This window comes from Pleurodeles waltl, chromosome 11 (genome assembly GCF_031143425.1).
Source record: "Pleurodeles waltl isolate 20211129_DDA chromosome 11, aPleWal1.hap1.20221129, whole genome shotgun sequence".
Taxonomy (NCBI): Eukaryota; Metazoa; Chordata; class Amphibia; order Caudata; family Salamandridae; genus Pleurodeles; species Pleurodeles waltl.
In genome coordinates, this window is record NC_090450.1 from 377,701,343 (window position 1) to 377,728,383 (window position 27,041).

The 27,041-nt window shown below is 45.1% G+C and overlaps 1 protein-coding gene across 15 annotated transcripts in view; it reads right to left on the reverse strand.

Moving 5' to 3' along the window:
- PXYLP1 (2-phosphoxylose phosphatase 1) overlaps positions 1 to 27,041 on the reverse strand; it is an 807,084-nt gene that overhangs the window by 60,687 nt on the left and 719,356 nt on the right. For 7 of the 15 annotated variants that reach the window (XM_069213684.1, XM_069213685.1, XM_069213697.1 and 4 more), the window contains one exon: positions 11,715 to 12,050. The exons of the other annotated variants lie outside the window; for them this stretch is intronic. In XM_069213684.1, the coding sequence (XP_069069785.1) occupies positions 11,715 to 12,050 (336 nt within the window). The remainder of the gene's footprint in view (positions 1 to 11,714; positions 12,051 to 27,041) is intronic. 15 annotated transcript variants of the gene reach the window in all.

Genomic DNA, 27,041 nt, shown 5'->3' on the forward strand with positions numbered 1-27,041 from the left:
GGGGTCCAGATTACCACCAGTGTGAAAAATAACTGATTTATCCCAATTTACGGTGTATACCTAATGGACATTCTATCTGTCAAATGCCCTGAATGTCACGGTAATCAACACTTTTGGATGAGTGAGGTATCGAAGAATATCATCCGCCTATAACAAAATCTTTTCCTCATCAATCAGTGATCTAGGGACATGAAAGCCTGAAATATCCTGATGTGCTCGAGCTAGGCATGCTAGGGGTTCCAATATTAGAGCAAACAGGAAAGGCGACAGGGGGCAACCCTGCCTAGTTCCCCTCCGTATAGGAAAATCCACAAAAAGTACCCCATTCACACATATCGTGGCCATCGGAGCGTGGTATAGTAGCATTCCCCATTTCAGAAATTGGGGGCCAAAGTCAAATCTCCGCTGAGTCTGCATCATAAAAGGACAATGAACTGCATCAAAAGCTTTTTCTGCATCTAACGAAATAAAAACGTGTGGTTCAGTACGAACCCGAGTCACCACTAACCAGTTATGGAGCCTGCGTAAATTATACCTAGTTAATTGTACAGGCATGAAGCCAGACTGGTCTCTGTGTATGGTCGGGGTTATAACACTGGCAAGTCTTGAGGCCAGTAGCATGGCTAAGATCTTGGTGTCTATATTTAGCAATGAGATGGTACAGTACTATCTACATTTAGAGGCCGGTTTCCCAGCTTTTGGTACAAACACTATTGTGGCTTTGAACAGATCTAGAGGGAGTGTCGCATCTTCCCGGCCCTCAGATACATATTGAGAAGGTGTGGAGCTAGTTCTGTCGCGTTTTTCTTAAAGAACTCCCCTGGGGTATCACTGAGCTCCAGTGTTTAAACCGGATTCACTTGGCTACGGCTGCCTGTACCACAGCAAAGAGATTTCCTCCTCAGGGGTAGCACAATCTTCTGCTGTCAGGGTTGGTAGCGACAAGTCTTGCACATATTCCTCTATTTCGGGCTCCGTTGCCAGTGTATGTACATTATAGAGGGTCTTGTAGAAGGGAGCCCTGTCCATCATAGAAATGTGGCCATCGGCTCGCTCTATGTGATGAACCCACTTAGCCTCTATCTCTTTGTGGCCCAACCACACCAGCAGTTTCCCCACTTTGTCCCCAATGTCGTTGAGGCAGTGTTGGCTAGCCAGCATCTAGTTATGGACCTCATTGTGTACCAGTGCTGTATATTCAGCTCACATGGCCTCTATCTTTCTCTCCATAAGGGGTCTGGAAAAACTTTGTTTGTCAATTCCTCAAGCTTCTGCTTCGATTCTAAGGGATCCACCTCTCTCACCGCCATCTTTTTCTTGAAGGCTATGATATTCTGGGCTCGGTCTCGGAACACTGTTTTATATGCCTCCCATAAAGTCACTGAGATGTCACAGAGTCTTTATTTTCTGAGAAATAGAGCTCGGTTTCCACACAGAGCTCCTGTGCTACCGCCTCATCCCGTAGTTCCCATGCATTCAGTTTCCATCTCAGCCCATTCCCCCGCGGTTTCCAGCCTAGGGAGATCCAGAGGGGGGCATGATCAGCCAATCCTCTAGTTAAATATTTTGTCCGTGGAATCACCTCTACTTCACCCACCGGGGTGAACACATAATCTAATCGGGAAGACACTCTATGCATACCCGAGTGATAGGAGTAGTCCCTAGTTGTTGGGTGGCAATGACGCCACAGGTCAGTAAGTTCCAGTGTTGCAGCAAAACGGGCCAAAGGTGTTTCTCTAGTGTTATTTGGGGAAGTCCCAGACCTTTCCACCTTTATAGACATAGCATAATTAAAGTCCCTTCCAACAATTTGGAGCAACAAATCTGTGTCCGGTAGTACGCCAATTACTTTATCAAGTGTAGTCTGCTGCAATCGGGGTGGGGAGGGGGTAGACACTCCTCGCAACGTAGAAGTGAAGCCTGCAAGGGCTAATGTAGTATATGCCGCCCCGGGCATAAGAAATGACACTGGGTCCACCCTCAAACGAGTCTCCTGTAAAAAAACAACTGGTCTGTGGCATCTAATGTAGGATGTAACAAGCCCTCTTATCTCACTGCCTAAACCATTAACGTTCCATGTGAGCATGGAGCAACCCAGCAGGTCGAGCACAGGGGTTTGCGTCATGTCTGCCCTGTAAGGAACAATTGTCTATCAGCCCAAAGCAACAAATATTGCCTCAAGCTCATAAGCTCACCTGTGTCTTGTGTAAAGCAAAATATCAACATCAACAGCAACTCAAACAAAACAGTACCCTTCCCCCTGCCCTGCCTCCCATCCCCCACATGCATACATGCACTCATCAAAAAGTAAGCCAATGCATCTCAGGATCAGGACCGAGAGGTATGTAGCCCAGCCCTCCTTACCCCACTAACAAAGATATCAACAAATTATACTAATTCACAAAACCACTCACTGAAACTCACCCTCTGGGCCACAGAGCCAAGACAAAGGAAAGATGTGGCCCCCTTACTCTGTCAGTTACTCCACTCACTATTCACACTCTACACTCAATCACCATTTCCTCTTTCTGTAAGTGGTTCAGACACCTTATACACTCATGCAGTCAATAAGAACAGAAATAATGCAAGACGGGAGGGGACAAAGGGAGAGAAGGAGTCCACAGGGAGCTTGCACACACATCATCACTGCGTCCTACCCAGGCCAACCAGCGGGCCTCATTCACTCTCCCTGATGCCTAAGCATCATCATCATACCCCATCAGGCCCTTCAACTACTAGACAACTCTTTAAGGGTTAAGTTTCAGCTCCAGTATCCAGTATATCTTAATTTGGAATATCATCCAATTCTCTCTCTGATGGTAAAAGAGGCAAGTTCTCAAGACCTTCGTTTCCATGTTGTAACTCCTCCTGTCTCACTACTACAATGTCTGAGTTGGAGGAAGGTTTAGCCGGCGACTCCCTTCTGTCTGTTTCCCCCTCTCGACTTGGTTCTGCCCTGTCGTGGTCTATTCTAGTGCTTACGTTTCGATACCCAAAATTTGGGCCTGGCATCTGGATCTGTTCCTCCCGATGGCCTCCGGAAGGGCTCACCTAAGGGACGGAGGGTCAGTCTCTCTTCGATCCATGTCCAGGCCTCCTTGGGGGTATCAAAGAAGTGCGCTTTGTGAAGAAAAATGACTCAGTTTGGCAGGAAAGAGCAGTATATACTGAAGTTGCATTGACCCGAGCTTGGCTTTAACAGCATCAAAGGAGCATCTTTGTTTTTTGCATTTCTCTAGTGTAGTCAGGGAACAACATCATGGTTGAGGAGTCATATTTGAAAGTCCCAGGTTATCTTGCCTCCCTCAGGATTACATCTCAGTTGTGAAAGTTCAGAAAACATGGCATCAGTGCCCGTGGGGGGCCCTGGTATCACCTTGACAGCCAGCGCTCTATGGGCACCTTCGATGTAGAAGCAAGTGGAGATGTTGTTTGAGGTCAATGTGTCACTGAGCCAGCGTTCTAGGAAAGCAGGTACACTGGTGCCCTCCACTCCCTCCGGAAATCACACAAATCTAATATTATTGGCCCTAGTGTGATTTTTCGCATCATCTACCTTCCATAGCAGACCTTTGGTAAGCGCTTTCATTACAGCCAGTTCTTTCCCATTGTGGCGCTGTATCCTCCATCTCAGATATCCTTTCCTCCGCAGCTGTGACTTTGTCCGTGACCTTCAGGAGATCTTGACTTAGGAGGGACACCTCTGGCCTCGAAAAATCTACTCGTCCACTTGCTATGGTGAGTCAGAGTTTATCATGCTAAGCTAAATTTAGAACCTACTCACCTGATCTGGCGAGTTGACAAGATCAGATGCTCTGCTCACTTTGTAAGTGAAGAAGCAATAACATGCTTTTAAATCTTCTTTTCATATTGTCACCTTTGCTCTGCGTTCAGAGAAAAAGGTCAGAAGTCAGTTGCCTTTTCTGACTGCAGCATTCAAGGGTTTTTTAAAGTGGCCTGCCTGACTTGCTGTACCAAGAGTGTGAAATGAGAGGCTGCAGGGTGTCAGTTTTTTTCCTAACATATTAAAATGCCTAAGTCAAATGTACAAACATTTCAAAATATATTTCAGTAGTTGTGAAAGCCCATATTTCATTCTTCTGTGGGATGAAAAAATATTTTAATAGGATGAAAACTATTCAGAGCACTTTAATTGGTAATGTACAAATGATAAATGTTTTCTGAATGTTTTCACAAATTATTTTTAATACACTATATAGTTTTATCAGTAAAGCTGCACGTTTGTGGGAAAGTTTTTGGCCATTTCAATGGGAAATTTACTGTCTGTAAATGACAGTATCCTACCACATCATGCTTTAGTAATGTATTTATTAAAAGTGAGTATTTAAACATGAACTGACAAATACTCCTGCCCGTGCCCTGATGGCAAAGCTATTAGTAAACTAAGAGGCAAGTCAGGGATCATGTGTACCCTATATGTGGGCTATATTCTTATTATACATTAAGCAAACGTTTAGTCTATTCAATCCAACAAAAGAGTTTTTTGCACAGCAGAAATGCTGAACTCACATATTTGAAGGTGCACTTATATGTGAGAATGAAAAAAAAGGGGGCTCTGTAAAATAAAATATTTGCCTAGGAGTACACAATTCGAGACCAGTTTACGGGTCAAGTACATTTCAGTTAAATCAAGTAGATTATTCAAGTTACTCGATCTGTAGGTCTAGTAAAATATTTATGATTTTTTGAGGCCTGGATCTCTGTGGTCACCTTGTCAATTTGTGTTTCTAACATGGACATGGACTGGTGATTAGCTGCCAGAAGCGCTATGTTGTCTGGATGGGCACCTTCCATCACCTCTGTGGGTGGGTCCTCCTCCTTGGCATATTTGTCTATCTTCCCCTGACGGGTCTGCTTATGGTCCTCCTCTTTCAACATCTCTGAGGAGAAGAAAAAAAAGGGGGGCTGCCACTGCACACTTGTCAGCAGTTAGGGACCCATGTAGGCTTTCACACTTGTCTTTCTCTCATGTAATAATGTTTACTTCATAACTATCATTTCACCATTACACGGCATCAGTTCCCTCAGTCTTACCAGTGATGACTGCTCTCCTAGCAAAATCAGGGTGAAAACCAGACCTCTCACCGTCACAGCAGGGGTCTCTCCACATGAGCTGCTCGCTCCCCATTGGGCACTGTTCCTGTTAAACGCTATTAAGCAAGTACAGCCAGCACTCTTATTGTCAGGGTGCTCACTCATAACTTGCCAGCAATAGACCCAGCTGGGCCTCTCGGGGGTGTCAGGGTCACATAGGCAGGTGGGGGGACCAGGTTTGCGTATGGTCACACCGTGCCTCATCACTCCGAGCCCTCCTCTCCCCCCTCCTCTCCCTCCACCTGCAATGATCTCTCCAATAATTAGGCACTGGACCCAGTGTCTGGCTATGTCTCTAACTTACCAGGTGGGAGGGAACCTTTCACAGTCTCAAGCCTCAATAGCATAGTTTAGGAGGAGCGGGAATGCTCAAACATGTCACAGGTTGTATATAACATATACTTTTTGGGCTGTGAGATCACGGTTGGGTGGTGAGATCACGGTTTCTGCATTGCAATCATGACTTCAATGACAAGTTCTTGCTCGCCCCGATGCCTGGCCCAGGACTTACCACAGTCGCGGGGGTGTCTGTGCACTGATATGTCTCCAGGAAGTCCTGAGCCTACTTGGCCCTCTTGCGGGCTCTTACAATGTCACGCAGGTGAAACCCTCACTGCCAGAGTATCACCGGGTCTTCGCTTCATCCATCACAAAAGGGAGGCCCCAAGGGCACTGCCCATCAATTTGGGTTTCTGCATCACCCTTAGTCACCCCCATGAGTGGCTGCTGCTACTTCTTCCCAAGGTGTTGGCTGCCCGGCTCCTTCCCATCTCAAAGTTTCCCTGCAGTCCCAGGGAACAACTTCACGGGGCTCTACTCTCTGCCGACAGTACTCCGCTCTCTTCTCCATGTGAGCGGTAGTTTAACCTTCAGGCAGCTGCAGCAGACAGGGCAGCAGGGGGAACAAGGTGTGCAGGGCGGGGGAATGACACCGATACTGCGGCTCCCACAGCACTCTCAAACCGTCTCTCCCTCAGGTTATTGCTGCCACTTCTGACCTGCCATCTTAGTTATAGGTCATGGCAGCCACCATCTTAGTTGAGGGGACCGCTCGGCTTGCAGACACTTCTATCCATCTTAAATTAGTTTGGGGACTCCAAATTCACCATTTAAGAGATTGTCCTGCAGCAGGGGTGTTTGTCCAAGATATAAATACGGGCCAATGGGGTGAAGGGATGCAGGATTACGTCAGGATCAGACTAGGCCCAACTGGAGCTTAGTTCGAGCACAGTCACTCCGCTATCTTGTTGGTCACGCCCCCAGCACACTGTTTTTGTGACAAGTGATTAGTAAAGTGAACAGGCATTTTTTTTACCAGTGCCAATGGAGTAGGGCCTACTTGCCCACACATGTAAAATTAATCTGCTGTGTACCTAGTTGGCCCTTGGGCTACATCATGTTAGTATAACAGCTGTGCAGCATGCACAACTGAATGTTGTAATGTATGTGTGACAGTATATGGTACACTGCATGGGGGCCAATGTGTTCCATATTGGAGGCCTTTGTGTTCCATGATGGATGCCCAGTGCCCAAGAAAGCCATGTGGAGAATCCATCCCAGGCACATTTGCGGATTGTCTGCATTCATAAGAGCTGTGGGAGACATACAGAACACGAACACACACACAGGTCAGTAGGGCCTGGGTACATCCCAGAATGGAGATACAGCTAATAAGTGAATAATAAAGAAAATAGCTGAAGGCCTTGGTAGCCGTTTAATAGTTACACTCATGGCCTGTGTATGGGGCTATCAAGTTTTAGGTCGATCTTGCTGTGACAGACTGCTTCTGGGATAAAGGACAGGACAGAGGAGCTGGTACTTCGAAGGGCAGAATCCCCCACATCACGAACTTCAAAGAAACAGAAACTAAATCACATCTGTGTCTATAAATGGATTATAAAAAGGGGACCTTGAGCCTCCCCAAACTGTCAAACTGTAACACCACATCAATGAGAAGAAGCTCAGCATGCTTTCTGCCTGTTATGACCATGACTGGGGATGGAGGTTTGTCAGTCTCACAGCTGGGTGAGGACACACTGCAGAGGAGAATCAAGACCACTCAACCCGGAACCTGGAGCACCAGCACCTGCCTGCGAGCCAAGAACAGACAAACCTGTGAGGAGGAGGTCCAGTGAGGATCCGATCGAATCGATCCCTGAAGCAGTGTTCTGCTTTGCTTCAAACTAAGAGGAAAACGATGCCAAGGAATGCAGTACTCCTCTTTTGAGTAATGAATATATTAAGGCACTTCCCAGACATAAGAAAAGCATGCGGAAATATGAACATGAGCATTTAACTTGAATGCAGTAAAATACGTAAAGAATAACAGATATAAAAAGTGCAATATATCAACAATGAATATATATGCACATCCAAGCTAGATAATTAAGAATAAAAAGTCATCACCATGGAGGGATTGACTTGTTCATCTTTGCCAACATCAAGTGGGCGAACCCTGAACGGCTGAGACAGGGAAACTTCCCCAGTGGGATCTGATTGGGCAGTGCAGCCACTCCCAAAACTAGCTCCCCTATATCAGTGTTAAGTTTTCCCCGCTTTATATACCTTAAATTAACTCAAGAGGAAGATTCTAGCAATCATCCCCTTCCTTCGGTTATTGACTTCAAATGCTGGCTGTACTTGAACTGTGTCGAAAACACGCAAAAAAACTGGCCAGGCCCCAATGCTCATTCCTGAGATTGAGCAGTACCTTTCTTTGCTCAAAACATTCTCACCATGGTACAGTGTTATTTAAGGGAAGTACCATTTTGCCTGGCATGTTACCCCCATTTTTACTTGTGTGTCAGTTTGTTTTTGCCGGTCTCACTTGGATCCTGCTAGCCAGGACCCCAGTGCTCATAGTTGTGGCCTGAATGTGTTCCCTGTGTGGTGCCTAGCTGTGTCACTGAGGCTCTGCTAACCAGAACCTCAGTGCTTATGCTCTCTCTGTCTTTAAAATTGTCACTGCAGGCTAGTGACCATTTTTACCAATTCAGATTGGCACACTGGAACACACTTATAATTTCCTAGTATATGGTACCCAGGGTATTGGAGTTCAAGGAGATCCCTATGGGCTGCAGCATTTCTTTTGCCACCCATAGGGAGCTCAGACAATTCTTACACAGGACTGCCACTGCAGCCTGAGTGAAATAACGTCCACGTTATTTCACAGCCATTTTACACTGCACTTAAGTAACTTATAAGCCACCTATACGTCTAACCCTCACTTAGTGAAGGTTAGGTGTAGTTACTAAGTGTAAGGGCACCCTGGCACTAGCCAAGGTGCCCCCACATAGTTCAAGGCAATTTCCCCGGACTTTGTGAGTGCGGGGAAACCATTACACGCGTGCACTACATATCGGTCAATACCTATATGTAGCTTCACAATGGTAACTCCAAATATGGCCATGTAACATGTCTAAGATCATGGAATTGTCCCCCTGTGCCAAATCTGGTATTGGGGTGCCAATCCCATGCATCCCCAGGGCTCCAGCATGGACCCCGGGTAATGCCAAACCAGCTCTCTGGGGTTTTTACTGCAGCTACCACTGCTGCCAACCCACAGACAGGCTTTTGCCCTCCCGGGGTCTGGGCAGCCCAGTCCCAGGAAGGCAGAACAAAGAATTTCTTCTGAGAGAGGGTGTTACACTTTCTCCCTCTGGAAATAGATGTTAAGGGCTGGGGAGGAGTAGCTTCCCCCAGCCTCTGGAAATGCTTTGAAGGGCACAGATGGTGCCCTCCTTGCATAAGCCAGTCTACACCAGTTCAGGGATCCCCCAGTCCCTGCTCTGGCGCGAAACTGGACAAAGGAAAGGGGAGTGACCACTCCCCTGTCCATCACCACCCCAGGGGAGGTGTCCATAGCTCCTCCAGTGTGTCCCAGACCTCTGCCATCTTGAATGCAGAGGTGTGAGGGCACAATGGAGGCCTCTGAGTGGACAGTGCCAGCAGGCAACGTCAGAGACCCCTCCTGATAGGTGCTTACCTGACTAGGTGGCCAATCCTACTCTGAGGGCTATTTAGGGTCTCTCCTGTGGGCTTCTCGTCAAATAACGAATGCAAGAGTTCCTCTTCATCTCCCTCTTCGGCTTATGCCAAGGATCAACCGCTGACTGCTCCAGGATGCCATAAAAAACTGCAACAACAAAGTAGCAAGAAGACTACCAGTGACATTGTAGCGCCTAATCCTGCTGGCTTTCTCAACTGTTTCCTGGTGGTGCATGCTCTGGGGGCTGTTTAGTTTCACCCTGCACTGGAAGTCAAGAAGAAATCTCCTGTTGGTCGACGGAATCTTCCCCCTGCTAACACAGACACCAAACTCCTGCTTCACCGGTCCTCTGGGTCCCCTCTCATCTTGACGAGAGTTGTCTCTGGAACACAGGAGCTGGATCCAAGTGACCCCGACAGTCCAGTGGTCCCTCTGTCCAAATTTGGTGGAGGTAAGTCCTTGCCTCCCCACGCCAGACAGTAATCCTGTGTACTGCGTGAACTGCAGCTGCTAGGGCTTCTGTGCACTTTTGCAAGGAATCCTTAGTGCACAGCACAGCCCAGGTCCTCAGCACTCCGTCCTCCTTTGTAGTGTTGAGATGACTGCCATGCTCAGTTTTCTTGAACCAGTGTTCAAGTACTCCTGTGGGTGCTGCCTGCTTCTGCGTGGGCTCTCTGTGTTGCTGAGCGCCCCCCTCTGTCTCCTCCTCCAAGGGGCGACCTCCTGGTCCTTCCTGGGCCCGGGCAGCAGCCATTTTCTTCAACCGCGACCTTTGCAGCTAGCAAGGCTTGTTTGCGGTCTTTCTGCAAGGAAACAACTCTGCATCCTCCAGCATTCCGTGTGACATCTTATGTGCAAAGGAGAAGTTCCTGGCACCTTCCGTTGTTGCAGAATCTTCAGCTTCTTCCACCCGGAGGCAGCCATTTTGCACCTTCATCCAGGGTTTAGTGGGCTCCTGCCCCCCGGACATTTTCATGACTCTTGGACTTGTTCCCTTTCCTTTACAGCTCCTTAAGTCCAGGAATCCGTCTTCAGTGCTTTGCAGTCAGTTGTGGTCTTTGCGGAATCTCCTATCACGACTTTAGTGTGTTTGTGGGGAAGTAGGGTCACTTTACTCCTACTTTTCAGGGTCTTGGGGTGGGGTATTATGGACACCCTTAGTGTTTTCTAATACTCCCAGCGACCCTCTACACACTACACTAGGCCTGGCGTCCCTAAGTGGTTCATATTCCACTTTCTTAGTATGTGGTTTGTGTTGCCCCTATGCCTATTACATCCTATTGTATTCTACAGTGTTTGCACTACTTTTCTATCTGTTTACTTTCCTGATTTTGGTTTGTGTGGATATTTTGTGTATTTTACTTACCTCCTAAGGGAGTATATCCTCTGAGGTATTTTCAGTACATTGTCACTAAAATAAAGTACCTTTTTTTTAGTACTCTGAGTATTGTGATTCTTATGATATAGTGCTGTATGATATAAGTGGTATAGTAGGAGCTTTGCATGTCTCCTAGTTCAGACTAAGCTGCTCTGCTATAGCTACCTCTTTCAGCCTAAGCTGCTAAAACACTACTAATATAGTAATAAGGGATAACTAGACCTGGCACAAGGTGTAAGTACCATCAGGTACCCACTATAAGCCAGGCCAGCCTCCTACAGTTATCACCTTCGCATCCCCCACAATATGTTTCCTGCTCTGGTAAGAAAGACGGAAACACGTTTAGTGTAGGAAACAAGCTTTGTGCAAAAATACCTGCGGTGGCGGCAGCTAAAGCTGAGCTGAAAATGGAGTCAGTGGTTAAGATGGAGTCGGAGGGTAAATACAAATAGCATTACACTCCACCCTTTGACCAGTGACTCTCATAACATACTGGTCTAAAAGTAACCTTTTTTGGTCTAAACATTGCAATCAGGTTAGGTATGCATTGTATACAGCAACACAGCATTATTATCACTACGAGTATTCCATCTAAAATAGTGTGCAATTGCCCAAAATCGGGCAACCAGTTAAATAACCAGTTTGATGTTCTTGACCATCAAACATGCTAATTTGTTAATAACTATAGTATTATAGACAGCTAATCCTGGAACTCTTGCTATAGAAATGCTTAAGCTCACACATTCTGATTCAAATGACAACTGAATTTCTGAGTCAAAGTCTTCACTTAATTGAACTGCTCCCCTTGTGAGTCGATTATGTAATACAGAGTGAGATGGAAACATCGTTAAGTCCTAACAGGCTAAAAGCACATGGTCCTCCGTTTATATTAGCTGAAATATACTTATAAGTGATATTTCCACAAGAGAACAACCACCGTGCTGGTAATTTAACATGCTTCATGCGAATGGCGGCAGTCACAATATGTTCACAAGACATGCTGTTGGTGACATTTTTACACATTGTATCGCTCCGTTGTTGACATAGCACTCTTTGTTCCCACAGGATCTCTTGAGGAGACTCAGATGTTGCTTTAAGGCGCATTTGAGCACACTTTCCAAATTCGTAAGTGTTGCAAGTTAAGTTATAGCAGAAATCTCCAGCAGTAATATTGTAAGTGATCACGTGTGAAATTATTAAATTTTTCGTCTGTTGTCTCTTGGCAAAACTTACAGTACTCGTAAGGCGTGAAGTGTGTCAACGCATCACTTTCTTGCACTCCTCCATCTTTCTTGGTGGAATTAAAGATTTGCAGCAAAACGCTGGCAGGAGTGGGTATGGCAACAAATATGGTGAGATAACATCGACAGTACTTTTCATATTCGTCATGAAGAAATGCGATCTGTTGAGCACAGTGCATGCAAAATAAATCTGACATTGTCATTTTGGTGCAGTAAAGGTGAAATTTGCACAGTTGGTCAATCTCTTCGATCCCAACCGACCCCACACGGACACGCCTGAACACAGACCGGATGGCACAATCAGCACAAAGACACCTTGTAGTATGATCTGTAAAGGAGACAAATATGATCATTCTCACAAATAACATTTATCAGCTGGTACATGCTTCCACCTTTTTTTGTCCTGGTTTCATGACTAACAGTACATTGTCCTTGCCTTTTGCTATAATTTCTGCTGGTTCAGAAGGACGATTTGGGGATTCTACCTACACCTTAGCACCAGGATTTTTGTCAGTTGAACCAAAACCTCCCTCCCCCGAACTGTAAGAAAGGCTGGGGTAGTCCCCTTTTGAACTATTCCTCCATACACTGGAATTATAATAATCTGAGCAATTCTGTCTCCAGGTTGCATTATCAAATCAGTTCAATAGGATAACTTTTCCTTGGTAGTCTGCATCGATCACTAAACCCAAAACTTGAATACCTTTGAGTGCCAACCCAGATCGAGGAGCAATCAATCCGAGGTGCTCCAGGGGAATCTGTATTCCAACACCTGTTTCACGAAGTGCCATGAAACCTTGGTTTCAATATGTACATGTTCAAAGCATGCAAATCAAGACCTGCAGATTCTAGTGTGGCTCGTCAGGGAGCTAAACCTCCTGTCTTTGTCTCCCAATACATGATAGTATTGGTTGCAACATGATATTGTATCTGTAATGCTGGGGTTAACATTTGCATTAATGGTGTTTCTGCATTTGTCAAGGGTCTATTAATAATTATCAACCAGGCCTTTTAATAATTGGGCTTTTAATAAGCCATTCATTCTCTCAACCAATCACGCAGCTTGTGGGTAAAATGGAATGTGATAAATTCACTCAATATTCAATAATTTTGCACCAATTTACCTTTGAAATGTGACTTATCACTCTGTGCTTGGAGTGGGACTCCGTAATAAAACATTAACAAGTCCAATGTTTTTATGGTGTTAAACTGGGTAGCATGTATACATGGGAACGCGATACAATATCCAGGATAAATATACACTGCCGTGCAAGCGTATTGACACCCACAACTATTTGGTAGTGGCCCAATGTAATCAATTTGCCATATCTGCCCTGGCAACTTCTCTCTTCCCAGATGACCTCTGACAGTTTGCATGACAGATCTCTGTTGTGTGTGTTGACAAATAGGACACTGTATGGTCACTGTTTTTATCAAGTTTAGGGGAATGTGCATCCCTCTAATCTCTGCCCACCTGTTAGAGGCCTTCTCTCCCAGGTGTTCACATTTTTGGTGCGCCCATTTAGCCATCCCAACCAAATCAGAATCCTGCATTGCCACTTCTGCCTCTGAGATTTTGGCTTTGTCGTCTGCAAAGGAACTGAACCATTGTACGAGTGAATCAGTGGGACAGTGGGCATCTACACAATACATAGTAACAGTACTTTGCTCTAGCATTTCCCAAATTTCCTGCCACAATTCTTTGCCCCACTCCTCCTTGGAATGTATTTGCCAGTTATGTGCAAGCCATGTGGGAATCCAGGTGACTAACCCATTGGCGGTGGACCAAGAATCAGTATAAATGTGACATGTCCCAGGAAGTTCCTGTTTTAACGCTTGATATACAGCGTACAACTCTGCGCATTGACTAATCTTCCCTCTCCTGTAGTGGAATTCAGCTTTTTGGTCACTGGGTTATATGACACTGCCTTCCAATGTCTTTTGGTCCCCACATACTTGGCTGAACCATTGGTGAACCATATATGCTTTCTATCCCCAAGGGACAAGGATTCAAATAGCTCACCCCACCTAACAGGTGACTTATCTCTGGTACCTCCTGCACCCTTGCATCATCCTGCATGGGAGACCCAGGCCACCTGTTCATGCAGGGCCGCTGTTCCTGCTGGTCTCACTTGTGCACTGTCCTGTATGTACCACTTCCATTTTATAACGCTGGCTTCTTGTGTATGTCTTCGGTGAGTGTTAGATGAACTCATCACCCACTGCATTACTGAAATCTCAGGTCTCAAAATTACATTTTGACCTAGGGTAATTTGCTCTCTATCTAGAACCCAGTAACATGCTAGTAACTGTTTCTCAAAGGGAGTATATCTCTCTCCAACATTTGGTATATGTTTGGTCTAAAGGCCCAGGGACACCCTTTTTCTTTCCTGTTTTTGCCATATACTCCAATTTGCATATTGCCCCTGAACGGTTACACGTAACTCAATGTCTTCTTCCTGTACTGGCCATAAGTCTAAAGCCTATTGAATCGCCTCCTTTGCCAGTTCAGACGCACACTGCTGCTGCTCTCCCCATTCAAACTCATGCTTCTTTCTAGTCACTTTGTACAAAGGAGCCAAAATCTGACTCAAGTAAGGGATATGCTGTCTCCAAAAACCAAACAATACTATGAATCTGTGAGTCTCCTGCTTATTACGGGGTGTGGCAAATTCTAATATTGTTTATTTTAGCTGCAGCAACACCTCCTTATGGCCCTGATTCCACCGACTTCCTAGAAACTTCACATTTTGAGAGGGTTCTTGCGTCTTATCTGGATTGATCATCCACCCTTTGCACTGCAAAAGTTCCATAACCCTGTCCAACTGAGTCTGCACCTGTTTCTCCCTGAAGCATCACATCATCAATATAATTAGACAATTGCACCCCTGGAATAATAGATACTTCATACAGGTGTTTTGCCACCAGCAGGTGACAGATGGTGGGGCTGTGTACATGCCCTACAGGGAGCCTTAACATCTTGAATCGTCTTCCGCTGTGTGAAAATCTAAATTGATCCTGACCCTCAGGGACCAATGGCATGGAAAAGGAGACATTAGCAATATCAATGGTTGCATGTCAGGTCCCTTTATGTTTATGTATCCTTTGAATCAGGGTGATGGTGTCAGAGACTGCAGCCGTCAATGGGAGTATATATTTGTTAAATTCACAACAATCGATCATCATTCTATAGCCCATCCACTTGGCGCACGAGCCACAAAGGATTGTTCCACTCAGTGGTGACTGGAGCCAACATACCTGCCTGTATCAACTCCTGTATAGTCTTACTTATCTCCTCATGCCCTCCCGGAGTTCTGTACTGTTTCAAACTAACTACCTTGGTTGCTGGGGGCACCTTCACTGGGGGTATCTTTAGATGACCCACCCTCATGGCTGCCACTGAAGTGAATCGCTTTGATCCAAATCAACGATAACCATCATCCAAGCACAGAGTCATTCCCTTCAAAATGTCAATTCCCAATACATACTCTATGAGGGGCACAATCAAAACAGTGTATTCTCTTTTTGGCGTTCTCCCTATTTTCATTTGAACATTAGTCTGCATTGCAGGGGTTTGCTTTCCACCCAACCCTGTGATGTTGTAGCGCTGACCTGTAAACTTTTTAGGATTTCCATAAATTAAGGAGGCCTCCGCTCTCTTGTCCACCAAGGCCTGAACTTTTTTAACATTTTGATTCCTACAGTGAATTTCTAAATCAACATGGGGTCTGTTATCTGTGCAATCCCATCCCTGTACCGGACCTTGGCCTGTTTCCTCATCTGATTAAAACTTGTCAACTTTTGCCCAAGTCAAGGCTGGATATATGCTCTCATATCTGCGAGGAGATTCCTCTCCTTCTCTGCTGTCCTCAGTCAACCAATCAGTGTCCAAATCTTCCTCGAGAGAAACATTTTTCTCTGTTTCTTTTCATTCCTGTGACTTGTCCTGATTCACTTCTTTGTTCTCCTGCTTATTTCCTTTCTACTCCCCTCAGCCTTCGCCTTCGCTTGCGGTACACCTCCCACAGACTCTTGCTACAGGGTGACCAGATTTTGAGGAGCAAAAACCGGGACAGGTCAGAAATAAAAGAAGGACCAATTACTTTACACTCACCTTTATATCTACCATGCCCCTTTTTGGTGTAGCTTTGTGAATGTGTGCCTATACATGTGTGTTTACATATACACACACACACACACTCATTTACAAGACTACACATATAAAGTTAGCTTTGGCTTGACCTCCCACCCTTTGTAGGCGTCTGTTAAAGGAGAGAATACCTTGAACTTATGCTTCCCTAGATAATCTGACCTTTGTCTGTAAAACCGGGACATTTATGTAATGAGCTGACCTTTGTCCCAAAAACCGGGTCATTTGTGTAAAGTTAAGAGAATCGTCGGGACACCGGGACAGTCCTCTAAAAACCGGGACTGTCTGGGGAAATCCGGGACATCTGGTCACTCTATCTTGGTATCTATCCCATCAATCTGTTCTTTGTCCACACCATCCTTCAGTAATGCCATGTACATATCTCTTCGAGATACTCTGTTATTATCAGTGCGTCCAAGAAGAGTCGAGCTACCTGTGCAGTGTTGTGACCCATAGAGATCATCCCCCAGCCTGCGCTGTTTAACACCTTAGTATGCCAGGTGGGATCTGCAGGGAAGTTAAGGGCCATCGTCATGGTACAGAGCTGGGATAAGAAAGACAGACGTCATCACGTGCAGTGTTGTAACCGAAGGGGCCGTCACCCACAGTGCACTGTTCACATGACCTGTTGCCAGGAGCGGGCCACAGTGAAGAAGGCAGTTGCCGAAGGAGCATGCAATACAGCAGTGTAGCGGGATGTGACCTGCAGGAGAACAGTACTGATTCAATAGCCAGAACTCTAGAGCACCCTAGACCGGCCAGTGGACACAGGAAGACTATACTACACAAGTGTAGGAGCGCCATGGAGGAGTGTTGCTCTGCGGCAGCATCCAAACTTCTGCTCACCACCTGGCCGCTGATGCACGCCTGGGCCTCCAAACTGCAGTTTCACAAACGAGTGGGTAAGAATGGCTACCGTCATCGAGCCCGGGGGGACTTGCTTTGACTACAAGCACTACTGCGCTGGGACACATTTTCTTTTTTTTTTTAAAGAAGCCATTGTGGAACTTCAAATACTTATATTTTTTAAAGGGCCTTACCAGAATGAACACCCCATGTGAATGAGAAATAACCACTGTCCTTAGATAAGGGAGAATAACTCAGGAACATACCCAGACAACACTAGAGTGCGGCCTTATGAGGGCTGTGTGTTTTAACAGTTGTGTGTCATATTTCACTTTGTGTTTGTATATGAATACTACCTTTTTTTCATAACACCTACTATCTGACTGTAAATAAATTTACTGGGGTTGCTGGATGCTAGAAATGGCCCTCTCTACAGGGTCACCCCCAAAGGTTTTGCCTTTCTCCTCCTACTTTTTCCTGGATTTTTGCTTGTTGGCCTTAGGACTCTTTACCACTGCTAACCAGTGCTTGTGCACTCTACCTAAAAGATGCTTTGATTGGCATATACCTGACTGGCAAATTTAATTTAGATATAAGCCCATTTCAGAGTGGTATAAATTATCCCCAGGGCCTGTAAGGTAAATGCTACCAATGGGCCCTCACATAGGATACCATTGGGGATTCCTTATTAGATTTAATAGCTGTAATTCCTAAACCAGAGGTGGTAGATATATCATATTTGGTATATATGAACTTGTAATGATAAGCCCTCTTTAATGGTAAAGTTAGATTTACAATTGCAAGTTTGAAAATGCCACTTTAAGAAAGTTGGCATTTTAATGCCCTCATCCCTCTGTGCCTGCAGCCTGCCTTAGGTCACATGACTGGGTGTAAACTGACAGTTGAGACTTTGTGAATTCACCCCGGACAGCCACACAATAGTGGGATTAACAGAGCCTGAATGAGCCATTAACTGACTTGATTGGGTGGGTGGGTGGTGGTGAGGGGATGTACCAGGGGAAAGCTAAGCACGGCCCAACTCACACCTGAATAGGATGGGCTCTGCCACCACACAATATGCTTGATGACCCTGTATTGTCAGTGCAGCCAGTTAGGAGCTACGACAGGAAACTCCTGAAACTTCAAAGAACCCTTCTAGAAACTTCTACCAACCTCTAGAAGCAGAGCACCTGGGCATAAAAATAGGGCTCTCAGACCCACTCTTCAGTTAACTACGGGACCTGCGGAAGGACTCTGAGGACTGCCTGCTTCTGTGCCCTGCTGTGCACTCTACCAGACTACTGCTGTACCTGGAAGGACTGCTTTGTACCTTCAGAGGACAGCCCTACTGTGGAGCACTGCATCTTCATCCATACACCCAGCATTTCAGAAGTGACTTCAAGGGCTAGTTTAGCTGGCTTCCTGTTCAAAGTCATAATACCCCCCCCCCCCCCCCATCTTGAACCCACACCTAGACCCAGCCTCAGTGACTCATGAACCCCCAAGAGGTTCCTGTCCACTGCTGGTTCCTTAGTTCCGGCATTAAAAGTGCTATTTTCTAAAACTGTGGAATTGCTATTTTGAACTTTAAACTTTAAAAATTCTGGTTCTACGAATTGGATTTTGAATGATTTAGTGTCAGTTACCTTATTAAAATGTACTTTATTTTTCAAAATTGGTTTGGCATTTTTATTGTGTTGTGTTTTAACTGTATTTCCGTTTTTTGTGTGCTGTATAAATATTTTACACATAGCCTCTAAGTTTAGCCTGAATGCTTTTTGTGCCAACCTACCCAGGGTTAAGCACAGGTTAAATAAGTTACTTTTTGTGATACACCATGCAAAATAATTGTTGCTGTTGCTTGAACAGGGCTCATACCCCAGTCAACCAACATCCCAATTTCTCACACTGATGTGTTCTGAGTTGTGAGTCTATGTACAATTTTCATATAACTCCCACCTGGGAAGCCTTAGACTGCTCGACCATACACTAGCACCAAGAGTCAAAAACTTAAGGGGTAACACTTGGCCCAGTTACTCAGGACCCAAAGTATGTCAGGTTCTGGCACACCATGAGTAAAAGACCACAACCTCCACGGTTGGGCTCAGTAGCTCCTGCTTCCCCCATAGCCCACTAGAAGGGGTTTTGACATACTTGCATAATATAAGGTTGTTGTGTTGAATGCTAGCTGGGTTACAACGGTTATCATATACCTTAGGTATGTGTACTGCTGAAAACGAAATTGCAATTAACCACTTGAAATCCAAGCTACTACTACAACAACCAAAAAAACAACAACACTATCAGTCAGATTTTAGAAGTACAGTTAATGAAAAGAGTGTAACCTTGCACTTCCCAAAACTTTGTTGCATGTGATCAATGTCTGAAATATACATTTTAGCCGCCTGTTGCTTTAATTGATGATAAAGTTGTAAACATGCTTCCTTCATTTAAGACTGTTGCCAAACAGTGTTTTTCTGAATTAACATTTCCCACTATATCACATTTACTGATTTGCTTGTTACCCATTTTTTAATTTAGAGGATTTTCTTTTCAAATGCTTATGATCCACCATTACCTCTACCCAACCCTGAACCTTAAAATTACTCTTATATCCCTTTACCTCTATCTACTCCTGAACCCTAAAATCACCCTTAGCTTTCTGTATCACTACTCAATTTCCTTTCTTTCAATTCTCCATTCTTATTTCATGTTTGTACTTCCTTCTCTCCACCCTTCGTTGTCTTTTTTATCTCCCTTTCTTCAATTTTCCATCCTTTCCTTACTTTCCCCCTATCCAACACTCCTCTATGTATCCTTCTTCCTATCTTTTCCATCTATCCTTTCTTATCGCCATCCTTGTCTTTTTCATTCCTTCTTTATCCATCCTTCTCTCTAATCAATCTATCTTTCCACACACACATCCACATTCCCTTTTTTTCATTCTGTCACTCGTCTTCCCATTTATACTTTTCTTCAGTCATCTTTCTTTCCATCCACCCATCACCCTTCCTTCTCCTCATCTATCCCTCCACCCCTCTAAATATACCTTTGCCTCCATCTCTCCACCCCCATACCTCCATCCACCTCCCTATCCACCCATCTCTGCATCCGTCATCTCTCCATCTGACACTCAATCTTACAACCCTCTATCCCTTCCTTCTTTGACTGCAAGAAGTTGTTTTTATAGCTTCCTGGAAACCAGGCTCTCTAATCCAAATGAAAAAAGGCATAAATGAGAACAAAATAATTTCTTACCTGTAGGTCTAGTTTTGCAGCTTGAAGAATTTTCTGGATTCACATGCTGTGCATTATTCTGCCATCTAGTGGTCGGGTCCAGAATTCTCCACTTTTTTTTCTAGTCCTTCTTTTATTTTTGTTTACTTCTTCCTACTGCTGGGTGTCGACGGATTCCCCATTTAGTGCTTCTTGTGATGTCGTACTCCCTCCCCCAGAAGCTCCCACTCTTTGTCGCCATCTTCAGATTCTTTTTTTCCGCCACTGGGTTGGCTTTGCTCAAGGCTCTCCAAGTTGTGAAAGAAATAAAGTTCAACAAAAGTTTGTCAAAGAAATTCAGAAGAATATAATCGAATGAGGGGTACAGAGGGGGATCCCTAGTGTAAGGGGAGGCTTCCTAGACAGTTAGAGAATGCTCAGACACGGGGTTCCTTGTTTTGAGTGATGGTGAAGACTCCATTCCAGTCCTTCTCAGTGGAGGTGGGTGGGATTCTTGTGAATCCCAAAAAAATTCAAGCTGCTAACTGCACCTACAGGTAAGAAACTATTTCAGTTTGCAGGGTGAATCTTTTCAGGATTCACTTGCTGTACATAGATTTTGTAGCAGTTTTGTTAGTTTTGTGGTTGTTGGGTTGAAGATGAACTTTGATTTGTAAACAGATGTTTTAACACTTTTTTTTCCCACTTGAGCTTCCTTGTTCATTTGAATGTCCATACAGTAGTGTTTTGTGAACATGTCTACAGATGAATATGTTGCCATACAGATGTCCTGTGAGGGTATATTTACTAGAAAGGTAATGGGCGACCCTTTCTTCATTGTTGAGTGTGCTTTTGGGGTCGAGTTTAGTTGTACCCCTACACCTGTGTGGCACAATTGAATGATTTGTGTAATCCATCTGGTAATTGTGCCCTTTTTACTGGTTTCCCCAAACTGTTGTCTGCAAAGGAAACAAACAGTTGCTTTGTTTTTCTGATTATCCTTGTCTTCTGAATATAATACACTACTGCACGTCTTGCATCCAGAGTCTGTAACGCCCTTACTGCTTGTTTTTTGGGGGTTTTGGAAAAACCTTGGAATTTGTATTGTTTGATTTAAGTGGAAGTCTTTAACTACTTTAGGTAAGAACTGTGACTTTGTACTCAGAACTATTCTGTCCTTGTGGACCTGTAAGTGTGGTTTTTGAACTGTGTATTTCACTCACCCTACGAAGAGATGCTATAGCCACTAGGAAGAGTGTTTTTAGTGTAAACATCTTTAATGTGGCCTTGTGTAAAGGCTCAAAAGATGTCCTCAGTAGTTTCATTAGCACAACATTCAGATTTCATGTAGGTGCTGGTACTTTCCTTGGTGGTGCACTTCTTTTTGCTCCTTTCAAAAAATGCTTTATTACTGGAGTTGTGAAGCTTCTTCTTCCTATGTGACCTCTTGTGTAGGTCACAATTGTGGCTAAATGTACCTTCAAGGATGTAAAGGTCAGATCGCAGTCTAGTAGGTGTGTCAGATATTTTAGCACTGTTGCGTCTTATGTATTTTTCCCTAATAAGCCTACTTTATGACACCATAGTTAGTATATCTTCAGTTTGGCTATGTAGCACTTCCTTGTTGGATTTCTTGCTTCTCCAACAACAGACATTATGTTTTCTTGTAACCTTAGATGGTCAAATTCTAAGCCCTCAAGAGCTAAGCTGCCAGGCTCAAAGACTCTGGTTCTACATTTCCTTCTTCCACTGACAACAAATCTTGTTGTTTTGGCACTTTCAGAATGTTGCCCTGTGCTGTTTCTATCAGTTCTGAGAACCACGTTTGTGGTGCCCACTAAGGGGCATTTAGTATTAGTCATTTTGCTCCTTTTGCACTTGTTGATCTTCTATAACAGTGCACTCAGGGGAAAAGCGTATGCAAATATCCATGACCAGTCTACAGACAGCGCACTCCCCAAGGATTGGGGGTGTGGCTGTCTGGATGCAAAGTTTCAGCATTTTGCATTCTTGGGGTTGCGAATAGGTCTACTCTTGGAGTTCCCCAATTGTGGAAAATCTGATTGAGTACCGCTTAACTGAGTTCCCACTGGGGCATGGCCTGGCACCACAAGATGGCAGTTGGCACTTAAACATCCTTCTGCCCCTGGCCCATGGTCCGTGCTAAAACACCACCATCCGGGTGCAGTGGCACTCGAAATTGGTGAGGGCCGAGCGACATCTCAGGAACTGTCTGCTGGTTCGCGGACCGCCCTAAGACTGACTTATTACCAGGCACCCAGTTAGGACTCGTGAGGTCTACCTTGAGGCCTGCAGACTGCCTAGACAAACGGCCTGTGCTGGCGTGTGCTCCACCTGTTTTTTAGGTGCAGATACCGGCGGCGGGCTGGAGACTGCATGCAGTGGCCCCTGCCCCAAACCTAATAGCTGAGGGCCGCTCCTGCCACCAGGCCGTGAGCAGATGCGCTGTGCCGCTTGGCTGGATTCATGACACACGGAACTGATGGCTGCCGACACACAGTGACTAGCGACTCACCTGAAATCATGGGTGCATGCTGGTGCTCCTCTGTTGTTGCCTTCACTCTCTGAAAACCAGCCCCCCCCCCCCACATTAATAAGTTTGCCCCTCCCAGATCCCATTAACAAGGGACCCAGACTAACCTAAACCAGCGGGCTGCACAGCCTCAAGATGGTCAACCGCTCCCACTAACATTGAAACTCTCGTCCTGTGGCTCTGCCCTGCCCGCTGATGATGCTCATCCTGTGGGGATGGACCCTGGGCTGCTCATGCCCCCTTTGGTTCCCGGACAACACTGACTGAGGGGAGAGGAGGCCCAGATATACTGCAGCTTGGACATCAGACGATTAAGTTAACTGTACTCCCGGGGGCTGCCCTCAGATTCGGAGTTGGACGCATCTGTTAGCAGAACCCCATCTGAAGTTTTACCAGGTGTAACCTCTCAAACTGGTGACTCTTTGATCTGACAGCCCACTTACCCAGGTAATACTGTTCCTTCCACTCTCCCCTGCTCTCCCAACAGCTGCTGCCTTCTTCGAACACTGACTAATGCTGTTCACGAGCCTGGATGGGCTTCACCTCGTCAATGATAGCGGTACTATCAGCCTAGCAGCACACGCTACATGAACCATTTTCATGATGCCAGTACAACCATGGTTTGATCCTTCTATGCTGGCCACCCCCACCTCACTCCTGGACGGCCATGATCACTTGGTTAACCCAAGCACTGACGCACACAGTCCGTGACCCCCTATCGACTCGCAGGAGTTGGGAGCGTGATATAGCTCATGTTCTGGTCCTGTCCAGTGGTGGAGCAGTTCTGGAATTACATTCCTGGAGCGTTCACAGAATTAACAGAACAGACTGATATATGTACCAATGAAGGCACCTTACTCGGCCTCTTTAAACACCCGAAAAGGGCAAAAGTATCTAACCATTTCATTGACCTTGCTTTACTGATTGGCTGGTGAACCACTGCCATGCATTGGAAATCACATACCCTCCCGGGACTACACTACTGGTGCGCAGCGCTGCTGAAATGGGGGAAGGATGAAACTGTGGTACTTAAACACAAAAAGGAACGGGGACTATGCAGAGTCCCCATTGCTGCTGAACCGGAGATGTATATGCAAGATCTGCGGACATACAAAGAAAAGCTTCCAGCTTAGGCACTACTCCGTCCCCAGGCTCTTCCTTCTGAGTATGCACTCTTTAACCAGGAATCCTATGGAACCCACAAGCTCAACTACTCCCTTGGCGTGACAGGCTAATGAACCAGGCTGCTCCAAAGCCAATGTGTACAGTTCCTAACTGATAAAGATATTGGTGGATGGGCGCCTAACGTGTAAGGGTATGCTAGGCCATAACTACTGTACATGTTATGATAATGATCCAAGTAACTGTACCTCTTTTGACTTTCAAGTTTATCTACCTTCACAATTCTAAAAATGAACTTATGATTCCTGCCTTACCACCTCTGTATCTGCATGTATTACGACACAAACATTTTATGAAAACTGCTTATGTATCACTTAGATCCGAATGTACCACTGACCACTATATATATATATATATATATTTATATACACACAATTTCCTATTGTGAAAGCATGATGCTTGTCTGCTCAATCTGTCCCCTTCCACATTGTCCTTCCCTGGTAGATGAACTGCTGTTATATCTATATGTCTTTGCACCGGCCACTTCCGGATATCGTGGGCTGTCTTTGATAGGGTAAAGGATTGAGTACTCCTCTCAGCCCCTCCCCCTGCTTGTTGCTGCAGATAACTGTAGTGGTATTGTCTGTTTGGATCAATATTGTTCTTCCTAATGGCTCGTTCTGAAATGCTTTTAAAGCAAGCAACACTGACTATAGCTCCTAAACACTGACATGTTGTACTGCATCTTGCTGTTTCCAGACCCCTCTGACCTTGACCAAACCCATGCGAGCTCCCTAGGCCATATGAGAGGCATAAGTTGTAATGGTTACAGTTGGAGCTGGTTGTGCAAATTTCCTTCTTTGTGCTATATGTGATCTGTTCCACCACGCCACTTCCTCCTGTAGCTTCTGTTGCTTGTGACCATTGATTTTGTAGCCATTTCTGAATTGGTCTCATATGTAATCACGCATATGGAATCAAAAGTACACAGGATGCCATCTTCCCCAACTCCTTCCCCACAGTCGTTACTGTCCGAGCTCATCCCCTCTGGTAAAGGTGAGTTTTCTGCAATACTGACGCTATTCTCTTCTCGCTGAGATATACCTTCCCTAGTACTGAATTGATTCTTGCTCCTAGAAACAATTTGTCATGCTCTGGATTTGGGGATGACTTTTCTATATTTATGGAGAAACCCAGTGTGAAGTGTCTTCAATACCTTTTCTATATGTTCTTTGCATTTGTTGTAGGAGTCTGCTCTTGCTAGACTGTCGTCCAGATAGGGCTAACCATGCATCCCTTGTCTTCTTAGTTGTGATGCAACAGCTGCTAGCCACTTTGTAAATACTATTGGAGCTGCTTTTATTCCAAAAACTAGTACTCTGAACTGGTAGTGTGTTGTTCACTGCAAACCTTAAGTATTTCTTGTGTTTTTGATTCACTGGAATGTGAATGTAAGCATCTTTTAGACCTACAGTCGCCATGTAATCTCTTTTTGCAGTTGTGGAATGATCTCCTGTAATGCTGCCATCTTAACCTTTTTGTCTTTATAAACTTGTTTATGCATCTGAGGGTTAGAACTGGTCATAGAGACCTGTTTACCTTTGGGTTTGGGAAATATGTTGATTGATTTCCCCTGATGATCTGAACTATGTGTACCCTTTCGCTCTCTTTTCTAGCAATTCCTCTACCTCCTTGAGCAGACCTTATGTTTTCTCCTCTTAAAGGTCCTTTTTCTTTGGTCCCCTAGCTGGTGGAATCATGGTCAATTCTATGCAGTAGCCAAAGTTTATGACGTTTACTATCCAGTTGTCTGACGTTATCTTCCTCCACTCTTGGAGTAAGTTCTTTGTCCTACCTCCTTCTGGTGTGAAAGGCTGTTTGTGAAGCGCAAGTCACTTGTTTGCTGGGGTTGTGCCTCCCTTCCTTGTCCCAATACACTGGGTAGCATTGGAAAGAATTGATTGTTTTCCTGTGATGGAATTAAAGTCTCTAGTAAGAAACATGATTGAGACTTTTCCTCTTCTAGCTGCACTCCATACTTTTCTACAGCCTTCTTTATGATGTGATTGTACATTGCAATATCATCTGGAGGCAAAGCCTCAATGGATAGCAGTCTACCCCCTTCTTCATGAGTGTCCGTCTCTAATCCATGTAATTGAGTTACTGCATATTCAGAGTCTTCTGACCCTTGAAACATTCCCAGGCCTTCCTGATTTTCTTCCTCTTCATAGAAGGATTTGTCTTCATCCTGGGGCTCTGGTGAGATGGTGGGGTCCAATTTCTCAACCTCCTTCTCCCCTTGATCTTTCGGCGTCAAAGTTTTTTGTGGAACCAAAATTCTTAAGGAAATCTTTCTTCTTGTGGATTACCGCTGCCATTTCAGCTTTGAGGCGCCACTTCTTTTTCTCAATCTCCGATGTGCTTTTCTCGGGATTTAACGTTGATTTTAATTTCAGTGTTGAAGAAACCCTTGACAACGTATTGGTCATCAAGCTTCTTGTCTTCTCCCTAGATTTTCCCTGCTTTGATGTCAATCAAACTTTGACTTTGTGGACATTGAACGTCTTTCAACGACTGTCTTTTCAGGAGACTTGCCTCCCATGGTGTCGCTTTCGTGGGATCCGAGCAGTTCTTTGCCTCTGGGCTTGCCTTTGATTGAGGATCTTTTCAACATTCAGGTTCCCTTTATTGCCTTATAGGCTGATTTCCTAGACTCTGGAATGGACAGTTTTTTTCTGTGTTACCTGTGGTCTCCTATCTTACTTGAGTGGTTCCCCCTCTGCGATTCCCAGGTTGGCGTCTGAAGCTTCTTCCTCTGCACCTTCAGCAAAATGTTCTTGTCGTTGCTCGACAGACCCAGGTGTCTCAGGAATAGTGCAGGCTTTTGTTCCTGCATGGTACAGTGCACCCTTCTCTGCTTCTTCCTTGCCTTCAGGATTGAACCTGGCACACAGCGTTGGAGTTGTCACTTCAATGGTCCTCTTGCGTGAATTCATGGTGGCAATTTCAACAGGACTGCAACATAAGTTTTCTCCATCAATCGGAACAGGGAGCCCCCTGTCGGGGCATTCTCCAACTGTCAAGGAGGCCTCCCTTTATGCTGGGGATCTCTTCCTGGTACCTATTATTTGATGATCTTCTGAATTTCTTTGATTTGTTTGACAAACTTCTGCTGAACTCTTCTTCTTTCACGACTTGGAGAGCCTTCAGCAATGCATCCAGGGTCAACGGCGGAAAAAATAATCAAAAGATTGCAACCAAAAGCGGGAGTTTCCAGGGGAGGGTGTGCAATGTCATAGGAAGCACCAAATAGGGAATCTGTCAACACCCAGGAATAGGAAGATACAAAAAAAGGACTAGAAAACAAGTGGAGAATTCTGGACCCAACCACTAAAATTTTGAATAATACACAGTATCTGAATCCAGAAAAG